Source organism: Patella vulgata, chromosome 3, assembly GCF_932274485.2.
Source record: "Patella vulgata chromosome 3, xgPatVulg1.2, whole genome shotgun sequence".
NCBI classification, from domain to species: domain Eukaryota; kingdom Metazoa; phylum Mollusca; class Gastropoda; family Patellidae; genus Patella; species Patella vulgata.
The window spans coordinates 4618055-4634294 of record NC_065881.2 but is presented as its reverse complement, the minus strand read 5'-3'; the positions used below and the strand labels follow the sequence as shown (position 1 = coordinate 4634294).

At 40.4% G+C, this 16240-nt stretch overlaps 1 protein-coding gene across 1 annotated transcript; it reads right to left on the bottom strand.

Moving 5' to 3' along the window:
- Window positions 1–7196: 7196 nt before the first annotated feature.
- Window positions 7197–13844, bottom strand: LOC126814830 (semaphorin-5B). Its single transcript, XM_050540216.2, has 9 exons — window positions 13607–13844; window positions 12141–12311; window positions 11450–11620; window positions 10638–10808; window positions 10149–10253; window positions 9363–9428; window positions 8921–8989; window positions 7989–8056; window positions 7197–7351 (listed from the first exon to the last, which is right to left on the bottom strand). Exons 1-9 carry the CDS (start codon window positions 13788–13790, stop codon window positions 7331–7333), a joined length of 1026 nt encoding a protein of 341 aa, XP_050396173.1. The 5' UTR covers window positions 13791–13844; the 3' UTR covers window positions 7197–7330.
- Between the last annotated feature and the right edge of the window lie 2396 nt (window positions 13845–16240).

Genomic DNA, 16240 nt, shown 5'->3' with positions numbered 1-16240 from the left:
ACAGATATGTGTGACGCCGCCACGAGCCGAGCGTAGCAGGTGCGAGCTGTCTATTTTTGCATCTAGTTGCGGCAATAAAATGAATGCATAAAAGTTATAGATAACTTATCTTTTATCTATTGATTTATTCGCATGGTCGCCATCTTGCATATGATAATGAAACTTTATAAACATGGTGAATTAACTTACCGGGAAACAAAATGGAACAATAAAATTGATCAAAGTTTTAGATATGTTTAAATTCATTGATTTATTCGCGTGGTCGCCATCTTGCATATGATAATAAAATTTTATAAACATGGTGAATTAACTTACCGGGAAACAAAATAGAACAATAAAATTGATCAAAGATATGTATATGTTGAAATTCATTGATTTATTCTCATCGTTGTCATCTTGCATATGATAATCAAATTTTATACATATGTTTGATTACGTTACCGGGAAATAGAATGGAGCCATAAAATTTCACGACAAAAAGTAAATAGAGAAAGTTCAGCCCTTATATCGTCCCCAATTCAAAATTAAAATACGAACTTGGAATGGTTGTTTCTTTGACGATGGCGTATCGGTCCCGTGTCCATGTTGTACTATAGTACTTTCGATCTTGATAAGCCCTTTTCTAAAATAAGCAGCTCTTGTTCCATTCATTCCCACAAGTATCTTGAGATATCAATACAAAGCTATGTACCCGGAGTTGCAGTCACAGTTTCATAACTCTAGAACCGGAAGTTGGTAGTGCAAAGCCCCCCTATGCCCCGCACCCCCCCCCCCCGGTCCTCCGACTCGAGCTGTGTTAAGTAAGCTGGGGTTGATTTGTTGATTTGGCATTGGCTAAGCGTCATGTTTATTTTTATAGCGTTAAAAACACGTGATTTGTTTTTCTATTGAGAGGCGTCCCCATCCCTTGAGCTTGATATCGAAGCTTTCTTCCATTATCAAGGCATTCGTTTAAAGTATCCACACATTGATGAAAATACATGGACTATCACATCATGTGTTTTATATGTCCATTCAATGATAAACAGTATAGTCCGACAGGAAATCCTCCTATCAATGGAAAACAATTTGTGAGGAGGTATGTACATGGTACCCTAAGACATAAAAATCCTTCGAATTCCGCCGCAATCCAACTTGTGCAATTATATTGTCTACTATTTAGATTTGGTATCCATCCTCAATATGACCGATGCTTGTAAAACCGCCTTATTTAAGTTATTTTTAACTGTACGAACACTAGATGCATTAAGAATTGTAAGAAACCATAAACACACTCAACACATAACTTTGGATAATATTATTAGCGTAACTATTTAGATCCACCACATTCATCTGATTTGGTAGCATGAACCATCATTATATGGTATTCTTGATGCTATGGTTGAATTAATGGTGGTGTTGATTAGCAGTTTGAGTTACTGGTTATATGTTGAAAGGTCTGTCTGAGATTCTATTCTGGAGGACATTGATGGTACGGTTGGTGAAAGCCGAGAAGATGGCTTTCTTGGTCTAACCAGTGTGATTTTATTTGAAATTGAGATACTAATTTTTGTGGTCCAGTTTTATATAAACTGATATCTGGGGAGGAATTGTTGTTCATTCGGACAATGACATCTAGAAAGGGACGACTGTTTCCTCTTGATATTGTTCGGCTAGTTGCTGGGATGGTTCCTCTACCTGCTGTAATTGTTTGGCTAGTTGCTGAGATTGTTCGGTTATTTGCTGTGATTGTTCTACTAGTTGCGGCGATGATTCGGTTAGTTGCTGTGATTGTTCGACTAGTTACCGATATTGTTCGGCTAGTTGCTGGGATTGTTCGGCTGGTTTCTGGATTGTTCGGATAGTTGGTGGGATTGTTGGACTAGTTGCTGGGATTGTTGGGCTAGTTGCAGGGATTGTTGGACTAGTGCTTTGTTTGTTCGGCTAGTGACTGGGATTGTTCGGCTGGTGACTAGAATTGTTGGGGAAGTTACTGGGATTGTTCGGTTAGTTGCTGGGATTGTTGGACTAGCTGCTGGGTTTGTTCGGCTAGTGACTGGGATTGTTCGGCTAGTTGCTGGGATTGTTCGACTAGTTTCTGGATTGTTCGGATAGTTGGTGGGATTGTTCGACTAGTTGCTGGGATTGTTGGGCTAGTTGCATGGATTGTTGGACTAGCTGTGTTTGTTCGGCTAGTGACTGGGATTGTTCGGCTGGTGACTAGAATTGTTGGGGTAGTTACTGGGATTGTTCGGTTAGTTGCTGGGATTGTTGGGCTAGCTGCTGGGTTTGTTCGGCTAGTGACTGGGATTGTTCGGCTAGTGATTGTAATTGTTGAGGTAGTTACTGGGATTGTTCGGTTAGATGCTGGGATTGTTGGACTAGTTGCTGGGATTGCTGGACTAGTTGCTGGGATTGTTCGGCTAGTTGCTGTGATTGCTCTACTAGTTGCGGCGATGATTCGGTGAGTTGCTTGGATTGTTCGGCTAGTTTCTAGAATGGTTTGGTTAGCTGCTGGAATTGTTCGATTATTTGCCGGTATTCTTCAGTTTATTGTCTTGGATGGCTGACGCCTAGGACCTAAAGATCTAAGGTGCAGTATTTTTGACACTGTCATAAGTCTTTGTGTACAGTGAATAAAGCACGCCTTTATCTTGATCTAGCCACGAGGGTCAGTGATTGGATTAATCCCGGTCCTGTTTTCATCTCAATCTGGCCCTGAAGATGTTTAACGTATTGATTTAGTCGCATGGCTGCCATCTTGCATATGAAAATAAAATTTTATACATATGGTGAATTAACTTACCGGGAAACAGAATGGAAAAATAAAATTGATCAAAGTTATGGTTATGTTTAAATGTATTGATTTATTCGCATGGCTGCCATATTGCATATGATAATCAAATTTTATACATATGGTGGGTTGACTCATCAGGAAACAACAGAAAAATAAAATGTATCAAAGTTATGAAAATGTTAAGATTTTTTATTCATTCGCATGACTATCATTTTCAATCTAATTAAAATATAGATCTATATTTCGTTTCGTTTTTTATACTTTCGATGGAATACACTACATGTAGATCTAACAAGTTATAGTGGGAGTTCACGTTCTATGACGTCAGGTACCAAGCAAGCGACATTTGACCCGATTACGTCAGTCATTCGATTAACCAATTAGCGACCGCCATGTACTTTTTATCTACTTTTGCTTTGTTTTGATTTCTATTACCGCTAATGCCTACCCACAGTTCCGCGCAAAAAAGGTCAAACGCTCAATTCGACAGACCATTTGATTGGCTGACCCCTCATTTCAAGCAGAACACGAGTTAAATAACAACGCTTCCAGGTCCAAGTGTAGTAAAGACAAGTAAAATCGAAATTTTGAACTATAAAAACGAAACGAAATTGGATCTTAGTTTTAATCAGATTGTGTCATTTTGTACATAAATCATAAATTTTATAAACATGGTTGATTAACATACTATAGGAAACAGAATGGAAAATTAAAGTTTGTAGCTTTTTTGCAGTCGTTTTCTTCGCATATATACAATTACCAAAGATGTAGTTTAGAAATAATTAAATGAGGTCATAGTTAGGTACATCGTCTAGTCGTTCGGATGGGACGAACAACCTAGAGGCCTCGTGAAAACGTTGGCATGCACGTAAAAGAACCCTTGGTAGACGGACACTCCGCGGGCAGTGTGGAGTTGAACAGTTTTTCGTTATTCACCAATAACGAGGGATACGCTACTTCGTCATTCGACTTGTAATTCGGAATTCAGGTATGATGCTATTCATCAATAGAATAATGGATGCCACGTTTCCCCCAGTAACACTGAACTCAGCAAAATGACTTCTAGCCGAAGAAGAGTACAAACTATTATTCAAGCAACGAATAACGAGCTGTTTGTTATTCGTTTTTCACCTCGTTATTCGGGAATTCCCATAAGAAGGCGATCAGGTATCTTTTATGAGGATATTTCAGGATCAAATTGAAAACGATAACTAGACAACAATTGAATAATGGGTTGTAAATTATCTGCTAGCCCCATAAAACTGTTTAAATGACGTATATTCCGTAACTCCCTTGCGGGGCGGAGGGCCTGACAAGGACAGCTGTCTAGTCGTTCGGATGGGACGAAAAACCGAGGTCCCGTGTAACATCGGCGTGTACGTAAAAGATTCCTTGACAGTTGGAATTCAATATAATAGTAGACCGTAGTGCCGCTGGCATGCCGGTCTTTATTAGCCCAGTTCGGAGCAGAACAGTAGGACGTTAAACACCATTTTATTTCATTTTATTATGTTCCGTAAATAAACCAGATCGTTATTCAAGCGGCGAATAACGAATAACAAATAATTGGCGAATAACGAGGGACACGCTACCTCGTTATTCGTTACTCTTTATCCAACTTGAAGCTAGCTATCACTAGAATGATGGGTGCCAAGTATCCCCCAGTAGCATAAAACACATGAAAACGACTTCTAGACGAAATCCCCTACAGCACAAAACGGGTTAAATGAGGTTAGTAACAAAGATTGTTATTCAGGCACTGAATAGCGAATAGCAATCTTTTTTGCGAACAACGGGGCCAAGCTGCCTCGTTATTTGTTTTTCACCTCTTTTTTCGGGATTCCCATATGAAGGTGTTCATGTATCTTTAAGATTTAATTAAACACGGTAACTAGACAGCAATAGAATAATGGATTGCAAAGTATCCCCTAGCAGTATAAAACTGGTTAAATGACGTATAATCATTGGCGATTAACGAGGGATATTTCTCTCTCTATATATATAACTTGATTTGTGAAACAAATGTGAAAAACATATCTATCGTATACTTCAAGAACCAGCCATTGCACCTAGGTTGTTGACAAGGAAGTGGTCGAATGGCCTAGGGTGCCGACAAGACATAATTCGAGAGAGAGAGAGAGAGAGAGAGAGAGAGAAAGAGAGGGAGAGATATGGGGGTTAACGTCCACTCGACACAAACTAGGTCATTTCGGGACTAACATATGGTTTAATTTTATTTCAATAATTCGCTTGCGCGTAGGGCTCTTTAGCAGTGGAAAGAAACTGGATGTCCCGGAGAAAACCCACGAGAGATGGGGGTTAACGTCCACTCGACACAAACTAGGTCATTTCGGGACTAACATATGGTTTAATTTTATTTCAATAATTCGTTTGCGCGTAGGGCTCTTTAGCAGTGGAAAGAAACTGGATGTCCCGGAGAAAACCCACGAGAGATGGGGGTTAACGTCCACTCGACACAAACTAGGTCATTTCGGGACTAACATATGGTTTAATTTTATTTCAATAATTCGCTTGCGTGTAGGGCTCTTTAGTAGTGGAAAGAAACTGGATGTCCCGGAGAAAACCCACGAGGTTGGACAGTCGACCCTACTCCTTGTCACGTACAACCGGGGATTGGAAACCACGCCAGCTGACTGAATGACAGGCCTTATGATACAGCACGCACGTGCTAACCATTCGGCCATCCAACCCCCCGACATAATTCGACAAACAAGTAAATTACAAAGCATGGCCGAAGACTTCGTGTGTCATTGAGTCAAGTTTGCTTGGTTTCGATTCCCAATTTGTATGTAACAAGTAGTAGAGTAGCCTGTCCAACCTCATGAGTCTTCTTCGGGATCTCCGGTTTCCTCCCACAGAGCGTAAGGTTTCCTGTTCAACCTCGTGGGTTTTCTCTGGGATCTCAGGTTTCTTCCTACAGCTAAAACTCGAAATATGAGTCGACTTTGGTGCCACTGCTAGATCAAAATGTCACTAATAGCATAATGCATGGCGAAAACCCATCTTCATTAGCCCTGTTAATCAGGTCAACAGGATTATAACCCAGCATGCTTATATACCAGACGGGGAGCGTGTTAGTTGGGACGGAAGCATTTTTTTTTAGAAGAATCGAATCGTGGACCTGGGAACGTTTTAGGTATAGTCCGTTTATAATTTGAAAAATAAAACGTTGACAATATCTAAAAAATAGATTTTGACACTTAGCCGCAAAGCATTAGAATCGGATAAGACAGCTTTCCTTTTATTTGAAAATACACAGTTTATCAATTGAAGGAATTCCAACCCCGACTTGCAGTCGTCGAAATTATGATTTTTATACGCCCACATTTCAGCGATGGCGTATCATGCCGCCACTCAGCCAGTCCGTCGGTCCATCTGTCAACAATTGACCTGCGAAAGCGGTGGTCGTGAGGGCACGAACCCTACTGATATTCAGAGTTTGCAATTCAGAGAAAATGAAATGGGGTTTAACGTCCTACTGTTCTGCTCCGAACTGGGCTAATGAAGACCGGCAGAGGCCAAACAGTGTGCTATGAGGGCAATTTTGCCTGGACAGCGGCACTACGGCCTACTCTTATATCGAATTCCAACTGTCAAGGGATCTTTTACGTGCACGCCAATGTGTACACGGGACCTCCGAATGACTAGACAGCTGTCCTTGTCAGGACCTTCGCCCTGCAATTCGGAGATATGTTCCCTTGTCCAAAAACCCTATAAACGAGATAAAAGCTATATCGGTGTGAAGTATGAGGTCATTAGAGGACCTCCTGTTTCAGTGTTTTCCATGACTGGTACTAATAATCATTGACTACACTCAGCCACGCCCTCACTGATCATCTTCATGCACTCCTTTCCAAGGTGACTGTAAGTAATTTGGGGGAGAGTGGTGCTGGTACTGACTGATGAACAACCAAAGGTCCTGAACAAAAAACGACTTTTGTTTACTGGAGGGGGCTGGGGATACTCTAAATCCCCAAGCGAGCTCTCAGCATGAGCAGGATAGACTAATCCGTTTCATCATTCTGGTGTCTAGAGAGTTGAATATAGACTTGGCGTATGAATAAATATCTTAATAATAATTTTTATAACAGTTGAAGCAATAGGCAGATTTAACTCTTGATGCGATCCTCCTGGAATTACTATAGAAGCAGAGGGCAATACCAATGCACCAGCAATATTTTTTATTTTGTTTTGAACTGAACTATTTCTGGATTCACATTTGCTGTAGGGAACCAATTTTCACAATATTGTAAAGGGATTAACAGCCGCATGTCTGACCTCATGGGTTTCTCCCGGTCCGCAGGTCACCCCTCTCTGCCAAAACCCATATGTTAGTCTCGAAATTACCTAGTTTGTGTCTTAAACCCAATTTCTTTCTATAAAATAAGACAGCGTAGTGTACCAGCAGTATTTGTTTATTTATATTTGAACTTGTTGACAGAAGAATATTTGTAACATAGATAATGTAATTTAATAATAGTTATATTTAAGGTAGGAGATAGATAATGGAATATACTGCTGGGTCTCTGCTATTTACAGTTCTGCTGGTTCAGACTGAAATCAACAACATGAAAAGGTTTAAACCGTTATAGATTGTTATAGTTCGAAATTATTAATATTTTTATGAACTCAAGTGCATTAAATGGGCGGCTTGCATTGCATGCTTACAGGGGATAACTAATGGTAGGTGTCAGATGACAGCAAGACACGGAGAAAATTAACTGGCGATCTAATGGTAAGTGTCGAATGATAACACGACACAGACATTGTAAGCCCAGAAAACCATGTCGAAAGTTGACAGGCTTGGAATAAAATAAAACCAAGTACGAACAATCTAAACCATTAGACAAAATTCGAAGTCCTAAAAAAACGGTATAAGCAAAATGGTGTAATCAGCAAATGGACTGTTCACCGGGTACAAAATACACGATAAACTTTGGTAACAGGTGTCCGGAAGAGTAAGCTTACCCTGCCTGGCACCACACCCGCCATAGCTGGATCCAAACCATAAGACTTTAAAGTCTTTGATTGACTGTGATCTTAAAGGCAGTATTAATTTTACAGACATTGTAGCCAAGAAAAAATCCTGTCGAATAGAAAGATTGAATTCGAAGGTCGATCATAAAGTTAACAGGATTGACATTATTTTCTATTGGTCGTGATTTTTAAAATGTAATAAGATTTTACTTACACAGCTGAGAACACAGTTGATGTCACAAGGTTCATAACACGTGGATAGTTTATCGTTACAAACATAAGCTGTAATATATAATGATAACACATGCATTACAGAGATATGATAACACATGCATTACAGAGATATGATAACACATGCATTACATGATAACACATGCATTACAGGATAACACATGCATTACAGGAATATGATAACACATGCATTACATGATAACACATGCATTACAGGATAACACATGCATTACAGGAATATGATAACACATGCATTACAGGATAACACATGCATTACAGGATAACACATGCATTACAGAAATATGATAACACATGCATTACAGGATAACACATGCATTACAGGATAACACATGCATTACAGGAATATGATAACACATGCATTACAGGAATATGATAACACATGCATTACAGGAGTATGATAACACATGCATTACAGAAATATGTTTGTTGTTTAATCGGGATATTCAAGTTTCCATTACCCAGGGGGTGGGAAGATGTTTTAGTGGAAGTTCTCGTATGCCTGTGATCAACTTTGATATAGAATCGGGGGTTTGGATGGCCGAATGGTTAGCATGTGCTCGCTCTATCATAAGTTTTGTCATTCAGTCAAGTGGCGTGGTTTCGAATCCCCGGTTTACGTGACAAGGAGTAGGGTCCCCTGTCCAACCTCGTGGGTTTTCTCAGGGTCCTTCGGTTTCCTCCCACTGCTAAAGACTCCTACGAGCAAGCGAATTATTGAAAAAAAATTGAAGCATGTGTTAGTCCCGAAATGACCTAGTTGTTGTCGAGTGGACGTTAAACCCTCTCTTGATATAGAATATGGGTTAATAAAGATGTTGTGGTGAAAGGTCTAGTACGTCTGTGACCCGTTGTAATATAGACTATGGTATTATAAACATGTATATATTAACATACCGTGACAGTTTCTGTAGATACAGATCAGTTGTTGTCTTCCAACACAAGTTTCACCACAATCAGGTGACTCTACAAATATACATACATAATAAAATAATCATACACGCCATGCATTATTTTATGAGGGGAATTATGCCTCGACAGCGTCGCTACGACCTACATACGTGATGATATTATCGGTGGCTTAGTCAGTAAGACGTTGACTCGCGAATCTGGAAGTCGTGTGGTCGATCTCAATGTTGGCCGAGAAAGTTAACTCTTGTCGTTCGGGCGGTGGGACATAGACCGCCACATAAACGATCTCTTGGCAGTTGAAATTCGATGTAAGAGTAGGCCGTGTCGTCACTGTCCGGGAAAAATTTCTGACTGATATGAGAAGCTCCCAAATAAAAGAGACGTTGTATTAACTGTAAGCATACCCTGCCTAATGTAATCAACTTACCTGGAACTGGACGTACTCTACAACATCCATCTGGATTACCACAGGTGTTATCACCACACAAGTCAACTAAAATAGAAAAAACAAATGACCTTTAGAAAAACAACTACACTGAATATTGTAATGAGTATCAGTGGATGTTCTAGCAATACTGCGCATGATATGCTCTGTGCACAGAACCTATCAATTCTATCATATCTCCGCGGGTTCATGTAAAGTTTTTTTCTAGCCCCTGTTCGTACTCCCTTCCATTTTAAGTAACATCTTGACCCCCTTCTATTCCCTCCATACCCAGCCCCCCCCCCCCCATTCCTGAGGGGTTGGGTGGCCGAATGGTTACCGTGTGAGCGCTGTATCATAATAAGGTATGTCATTGAGTCAACTGGCGTGTTTTCGATACCCCGGTTGTACGTGACAAGGATTAGGGTCGCCTGTCCAACCTCGTGGGTTTTCTCCGGTTCCTCCGGTTTCCTCCCACTGCTAAGAACCCTACGCGCAAGCGAATTATTGAAATAGATAGTCCCATATGATAGTTTGTGTCGAGTGGACGTTAAACTCGCTCTCTCTATCTCTCTCCCTCCATTCCTGGGGTGTTATGGTAACACTAGTCTACAATATCTCGCCATAATTCCATCTTTCTGACACTAACACGTAATTAATTATTTTCGCTATGGTCATGTATTTATCGGTAGTGACAATGATTTGGTCTGGACAGCAGCACATTCTCCAGTTCATCCTACAATCAACTGTCAATAGTTTTAGTTTATAAAGAGTATAAGATTTACTTACTTTCACACATGGATCCGGCAAATCCAGGGTTGCAGTTACATATCCCATCTACATAGACTCCATGATTTCCACACTCGTCATCTAGGCAAAGTTCCAGAACAGGTTCTAGAACACAAAAAAATATCAACGACAAACTTAACGAACAGAGAATAATACAACAGGCTATGAACAAACAAGGAAAATGACATCGGCAATAGACAAGCTGGGAAAATAGATCTGGCAAGGTAAAATTGTGTAAAACAGCAACGGGAAATAAAAAGGGGTTTTACGTCCTACTGTTACGCATCAACTCTGAAAATGGAGACGGGCATACGGAATACAGTATGCTATGAAGAACTTGTAAATATTTAATTAAAACAACTTTAGCTGGTAACCACGGGGTCCCCAGGAATTGTTGAAGTCAGATTCTCTGAAATTATTTAGAGTATGTTTGCTGTGTCTAGAATCAATATCTTAATAAAAGTGAAAAGTGTATTTTATAATCCTTACCCAGACAATCTTCTGTGTAACAGTACTGCTTTTCCTTTCTTCTACCACGACAGTCATGTCCACCATGAGCTGGGGCAGGATCATTACATTCTCTATATCTTTTCTGTATACCCCAACCACATGTGACAGAGCATTCACTATAGTTAGACCATGGTCCCCAATTACCATCAACTGTTGAAATAAAAAACAAACACCCATTAAAATCAAGTTGACAACATCGCAGATTCTGAACATATTTCATTTTAATCTGCAGTCTGGGGTCTTCGCTAGCCGGAGGACCCCCAACGAATCTGAAAAGTGATTTATTCGTGAAGGTCGAATCAAAATATTTATTTAAAATATCTGTTTGAATAAATCGTTCAATCAATATATTCTTTACTATCCAAAAACGAAATTGTACCGTAAACCAAGATTGTACAAATTGTGGTTTTAGTCACCTCTTTGAAGACGATTCCAAATATTTTATTTCAATTTTCTCTTACATTCTTCTGCACGACCAGTGACAACTTTTATTCAGAGTTGCTGACCCCAAAACTTTCAAGAAGGCCATAACAACCCCCAACAGATTCTGGATTTGATGAATTTGTATATAATTAAATATTAAGTTGCGGATCGTTAGTATGTGTGATTTAGTTGTATTTTACGTCCGCTTCCACCAAGGTGATATCTCAGAGATTAGTTGTCATCCTAAAAGACGATCTCCCTTGCCAGGCTCTCTGCTCTGCACCACTAACAAAGGGGAGGGGCGGGTTGACGTAGGGAGCAAATCAAGGGCTGAGATCTTAAAATTGTAAACGGACATTATTTCAAACCTGGACAATGGTCAGTATTACAGTCCATTATCTCTGTCTCGTTGCCAAGGCAATCAGCTCCACCATTAGCTGGTTTAGGGTGGTCACATGATCTGCTTTTGAACATCGTACCACCGCCACAAGTAACGGAACAGTCGCCATAGTGAGACCAGCCTCCCCACATACCATCAACTGTACATACAATAACAAAAACTTAAATCTGTATGTGGCAGAATAAAGAGAGACAGACACTACTTAGCAATGGTACTGGATAATCTGGACTGTATTGTCAAAATTTCAAAGACTCATAACTTCGCTCAGAATACAGTACTATGACTGCAATTGCCAATATATTCCTTTCTCAAAACTGTATAGTGGTGTTATTGTAACAGGCTATGAACAGTTACTTTGCCATGGAAACGACGGTTACTTCACCATGAGAAGTTAACTGTATAAACAACAATGCAAGCGGGTGTTGCTAACCCCTCCACCCAATCAAGTCATCCAGGACTTTAGACACACCGTACACGTAACAGGGCAAAACAGTCACTTCGCCATGGAAACGACGGTTACTTCACTATGGGAACGGCAGTTACCTTGCCTCGTCATGGAAAGTTAACTGTGAATTTGACACTTCTGCTGTGTGACTCCCATTTATTTACGCACTTTATATTTGAGTCGATATTTTATATCTCTTTCATATATACCATACCTGGACAAGGGACTTGATTACAGTACCGTTTTTCTCGCTTTCTACCATTGCAGCGGCGTCCACGATTCTTCGGGGCGGGGTTATTGCAAAGTCTGTGTCGCTTTTGTATACCACCATCGCATGTTACAGAACATTCATCATAGTTAGACCACGGCCCCCAATTACCATCAACTGTAGAGATAAAAACATGCTTTCAGTCTGCTTGTAGCATAATTTGAGATCAAAGAGGGTACACGTACACATGGAAACGACGCCGGCAACCCAAGAGCAACTTTCTCGTCCAACCATGGGAGCCATTCTTAGACCCTCTGGTTAAGGTAAAATGCAATTAAATGAAATAGGGTTTAACGTTTAACGACTGTTTTGCTCCTACTGGACTAATGAAGACGGATCTACGCTATCAGCGTGCTGTGAGGAACATTTTGCCCGGAAAGAGGCGCTATGGCCTACTCGTTTTACGAATTCCAACAGTGTACACGTGACCTCGGTTTGGTCCAGCGCCTCCCTCCCTGAGTCAACACGGCTCCGTTAATAATGTAGATAATTGGCTGACTGATTCAATCCTACTGAGAAAGAAAATGAAATGGGGTTTAACGTCCTACTGTTCTTCTCCGATCTGGGTACACGCCATACAGTGTGCTATGAGGGAAATTTACCCGGACTGCGGCACTACGGCCTACTCTTATACCGAATTCCAACTGTCAAGGGATCTTTTACGTGCACGTCAATGTGTACACGGGACCTCGGTTTTTTGTAACCATTCTAACGACTAGACAGCTGGCCTTGTCAGACCCTCCATCCTGCATCACTGACAAGGGAGAACTAAACCGGAAAAAATGGATGAACTTTCTCGGCCAATGCAGGGATCGAACACCCGACCTCCAGGCTAGCGAGTCAACGTCCTACGCACTTAGGCACCGTGACCCCTACACAACCCAGTTAAAGCATCATCTTTTGTCTTTAATTTGAAGGACCTGATCATTTGTAAGAATCTTATCGAAACATTCATTTATTCCGTCGGACACGCTTGGCTAAATCAAGGTGGGGTGGGGGGTACAGTGACTAAGTGAGTTAGACGCTGTCTCGCCAGCCTGGAGGTCGCGGGTTCTATTCCGGTGTTGGCCGAGAAAGTTCTTTGGGATTTTCCGGTGTTTTTTTTCCCTTGTCATCATGTCGGTGGTGCAGGGCGGCGGGCCTGATACGGAAAGGTACCTAGTAGAACACATTACACTATATGGCGTATGCCGTCATCATTAACCCAGTCGGAGTAGAACATTTCATTTCATTTATATTATACTAAAAGACTAAGTCAGCAACGCTTATATTATATTACAGGATCATGTCAACAGCGCTTCTATTATATTAAAGGAGAAGGTTTCAGCGGGAGATGCCTCCAGTCAGAATATAGAAATAGATGATCACAACCGTGATGAAAATAATAATAATAATAATAATAATAATCTCACTTGGCCAATTGTTTCCTCGCCCTCTTCCTCTTCGTCTTCCCCGTACTCTAATACCTCGTCCCCTTCTGCTTTCTTCCCACACTCCTCGTCCTCTCCTCCGATTCCGTCTCCGTCTACGACCCTGGGCGTCATCCACCACAATACAAATAACCAAAATCAGTAAAACGACCCACGTCAAACGCATGTTGAAAGTTTTAACAGTTTCTCTGGTAAACTGAAAGCTGTGTAAAGAACAGCGACGTGGTTCCCTCTTTTAAACATTTTCACATATCACCAGATGTTATTATTTACTTGTTGTCTGCTTCCGCCATTAAAATAGAAGGAAGTAAAACAGGGAAATAAATCTGATCATGGCGTAACGTTTTTTGATTGGTTATAGTTTTCGAATTATTCAAAAATAAATTATTAACGATGTATTATAAAACAAAAATCCCTTCTACTTACCCCTGGTAATATCACTAAGATGCAGGACTTTCTGTGCCTCGGACAACTTGGTCAACAGAATGGTTAGCACGTGCGTGCTGTATCACGCGGTCTGTCAGGCTCCCTTCCATTCCTGTGGGGTTGGGTGGCCGAATGGTTAGCGTGTGAGCGTTGTAGCATAATAAGGTATGTCACTGAGTCAACTGGCGTGGTTTCGATTCCCCGGAATCCAAGGAGTACGGTCGCCAGTCCAGCCTAGTGGGTTTTCTGCGGGTACTCCGGTTTCCCCCACTGCTAAAGACCCCTACGTGCAAGCGAATTATTGAAATAAAAATTGAACCATGTGTTAGTCCCGAAATGAACTAGTTGGTGTCGAGTGGGCGTTAAATCCCACCCCCTCTCTCTCTCTCTCTCTCTCTCTCTCTCTCTCTCTCATTTTAAATTGTTCAAATTGATCGGGCAAAATGTCCCGTCATAATACATATCGAGGGTTTAGAACATAATTGTGATAAGTCACAATGCTTGATATATTGACTTATCACAATTATATTCTAAACCCTCGATATTAGGGTAGGCATATGGTCAACCCTTTACGCCCAGGCCCGAGTTCACAAAGCATTCTCAGACTTTAGTTAAGAATTTACTAAAAATTGTTCGCCTTAATTTAATTACAATATCGCCCTTGTAACATTATTTTGTTATTTAATGTATCAAATACATCCATAAGGAACCATGTGCACAGTTATTTGTTCAGGATCAAAGATACTTCTCATAAAAAGCAATTGAAAGTTACGTAAATTCTCATTGGTTGAAATAAATTTATGTTACAAACGTGGAATACTAAGCAGAGCTGGAAATGGCCTTTAATTTGCAAAAATACGCGTGCGTAGGACAAGGATATAATTTTCATTACATAAAAGGAGTGGGTTAGATCCATACTAAACTTACACTGTCTGTCTACTGTTAATTCGCTTGAGAATAGTCACTAAGCCAGTTGACAGACATTTTAATTCCTACATCTACGATTTTAGTCGAAAACACTAAATATATTAAGAAAATTTTGAGAAATATATATATTCGCCTTTCATTTAGTCTTTTTGTGTCTAACAGGCGTGAACCGGAGTAGGGCCGGATTACAAAACAGTATATGCATAGTTGGATATGGCGGCCATTTAGGGCAGAGGTTCTTGAAGTCGAGTAGATATCTCTCTGTGTGAAGGAGGGGCTGGAATCTACTATGGCAAATAAGTGCGGGATGTTACCTGCAACCTGAAATTAAATTACTTTCTACGTCTAGTTGCGGAAATAAAATGAATATATTAAAGTTATAGATATGTTTCAATTTATTGATTTATTCGCATGGTTGCCATCTTTCATATGATAGTCAAATTTTATACATATGGTGGAGTACGTTACCAGGAAACAGAATGGGGCAATAAAATTGATCAAAGTTATGTATATGTTTGAATTCATTGATTTATTCGAATGGCTGCTATCTTGCATATGATAATCAAATTTTATAAACATGGTGAATTAACTTCCCGGGAAACAGAATGGAAAAATAAAATTGATCAAAGTTTTATATATGTTTAAATTCATTGATGTATTCGCATGGCTGTCATCTTGCATATGACAATTAAATGTTATACATATGGTGGATTACGTTACCAGGAAACAGAATAGAACAATAAAATTTCACGGCGGCATCAGTTGGCCCTGGGTATTACAGAAGTGGTTTTGCTGTGTTATTATCTTGAAACGTAAGAGCGAAATCCAATATTGGTGTTCATTTGTAATTTATTGAGTGAAAATCATTTAATTATTCAAATTCAAACATTAATAATAATATAACATATGTACAGTGCATATATACACATAGGTTGGTGTGGGGGATCACGTGGCTAAGTGGGTAAGACGCTAGCTCGCTAGCCTGGAGGTCGGGTGTTCGATCCCTGCATTGGCCGAGAAAGTTCATCCAGATTTTCCGGCGTGGTTTCCCCTTGTCAGTGATGCAGGACGGAGGGCCTGACAAGGAAAGCTGTCTAGTCGTTCGGATGGGACGAAAAACCGAGGTCCCGTGTACACATTGGCGTGCACGTAAAAGATCCCTTGGCAGTTGGAATTCGATATAAGAGTAGGTCGTAGTGCCGCTGTCCGGGCAAAATTTCCCTCCGAAACAAATGCCCATTGCTTAGTTGTGATGAGGTACGT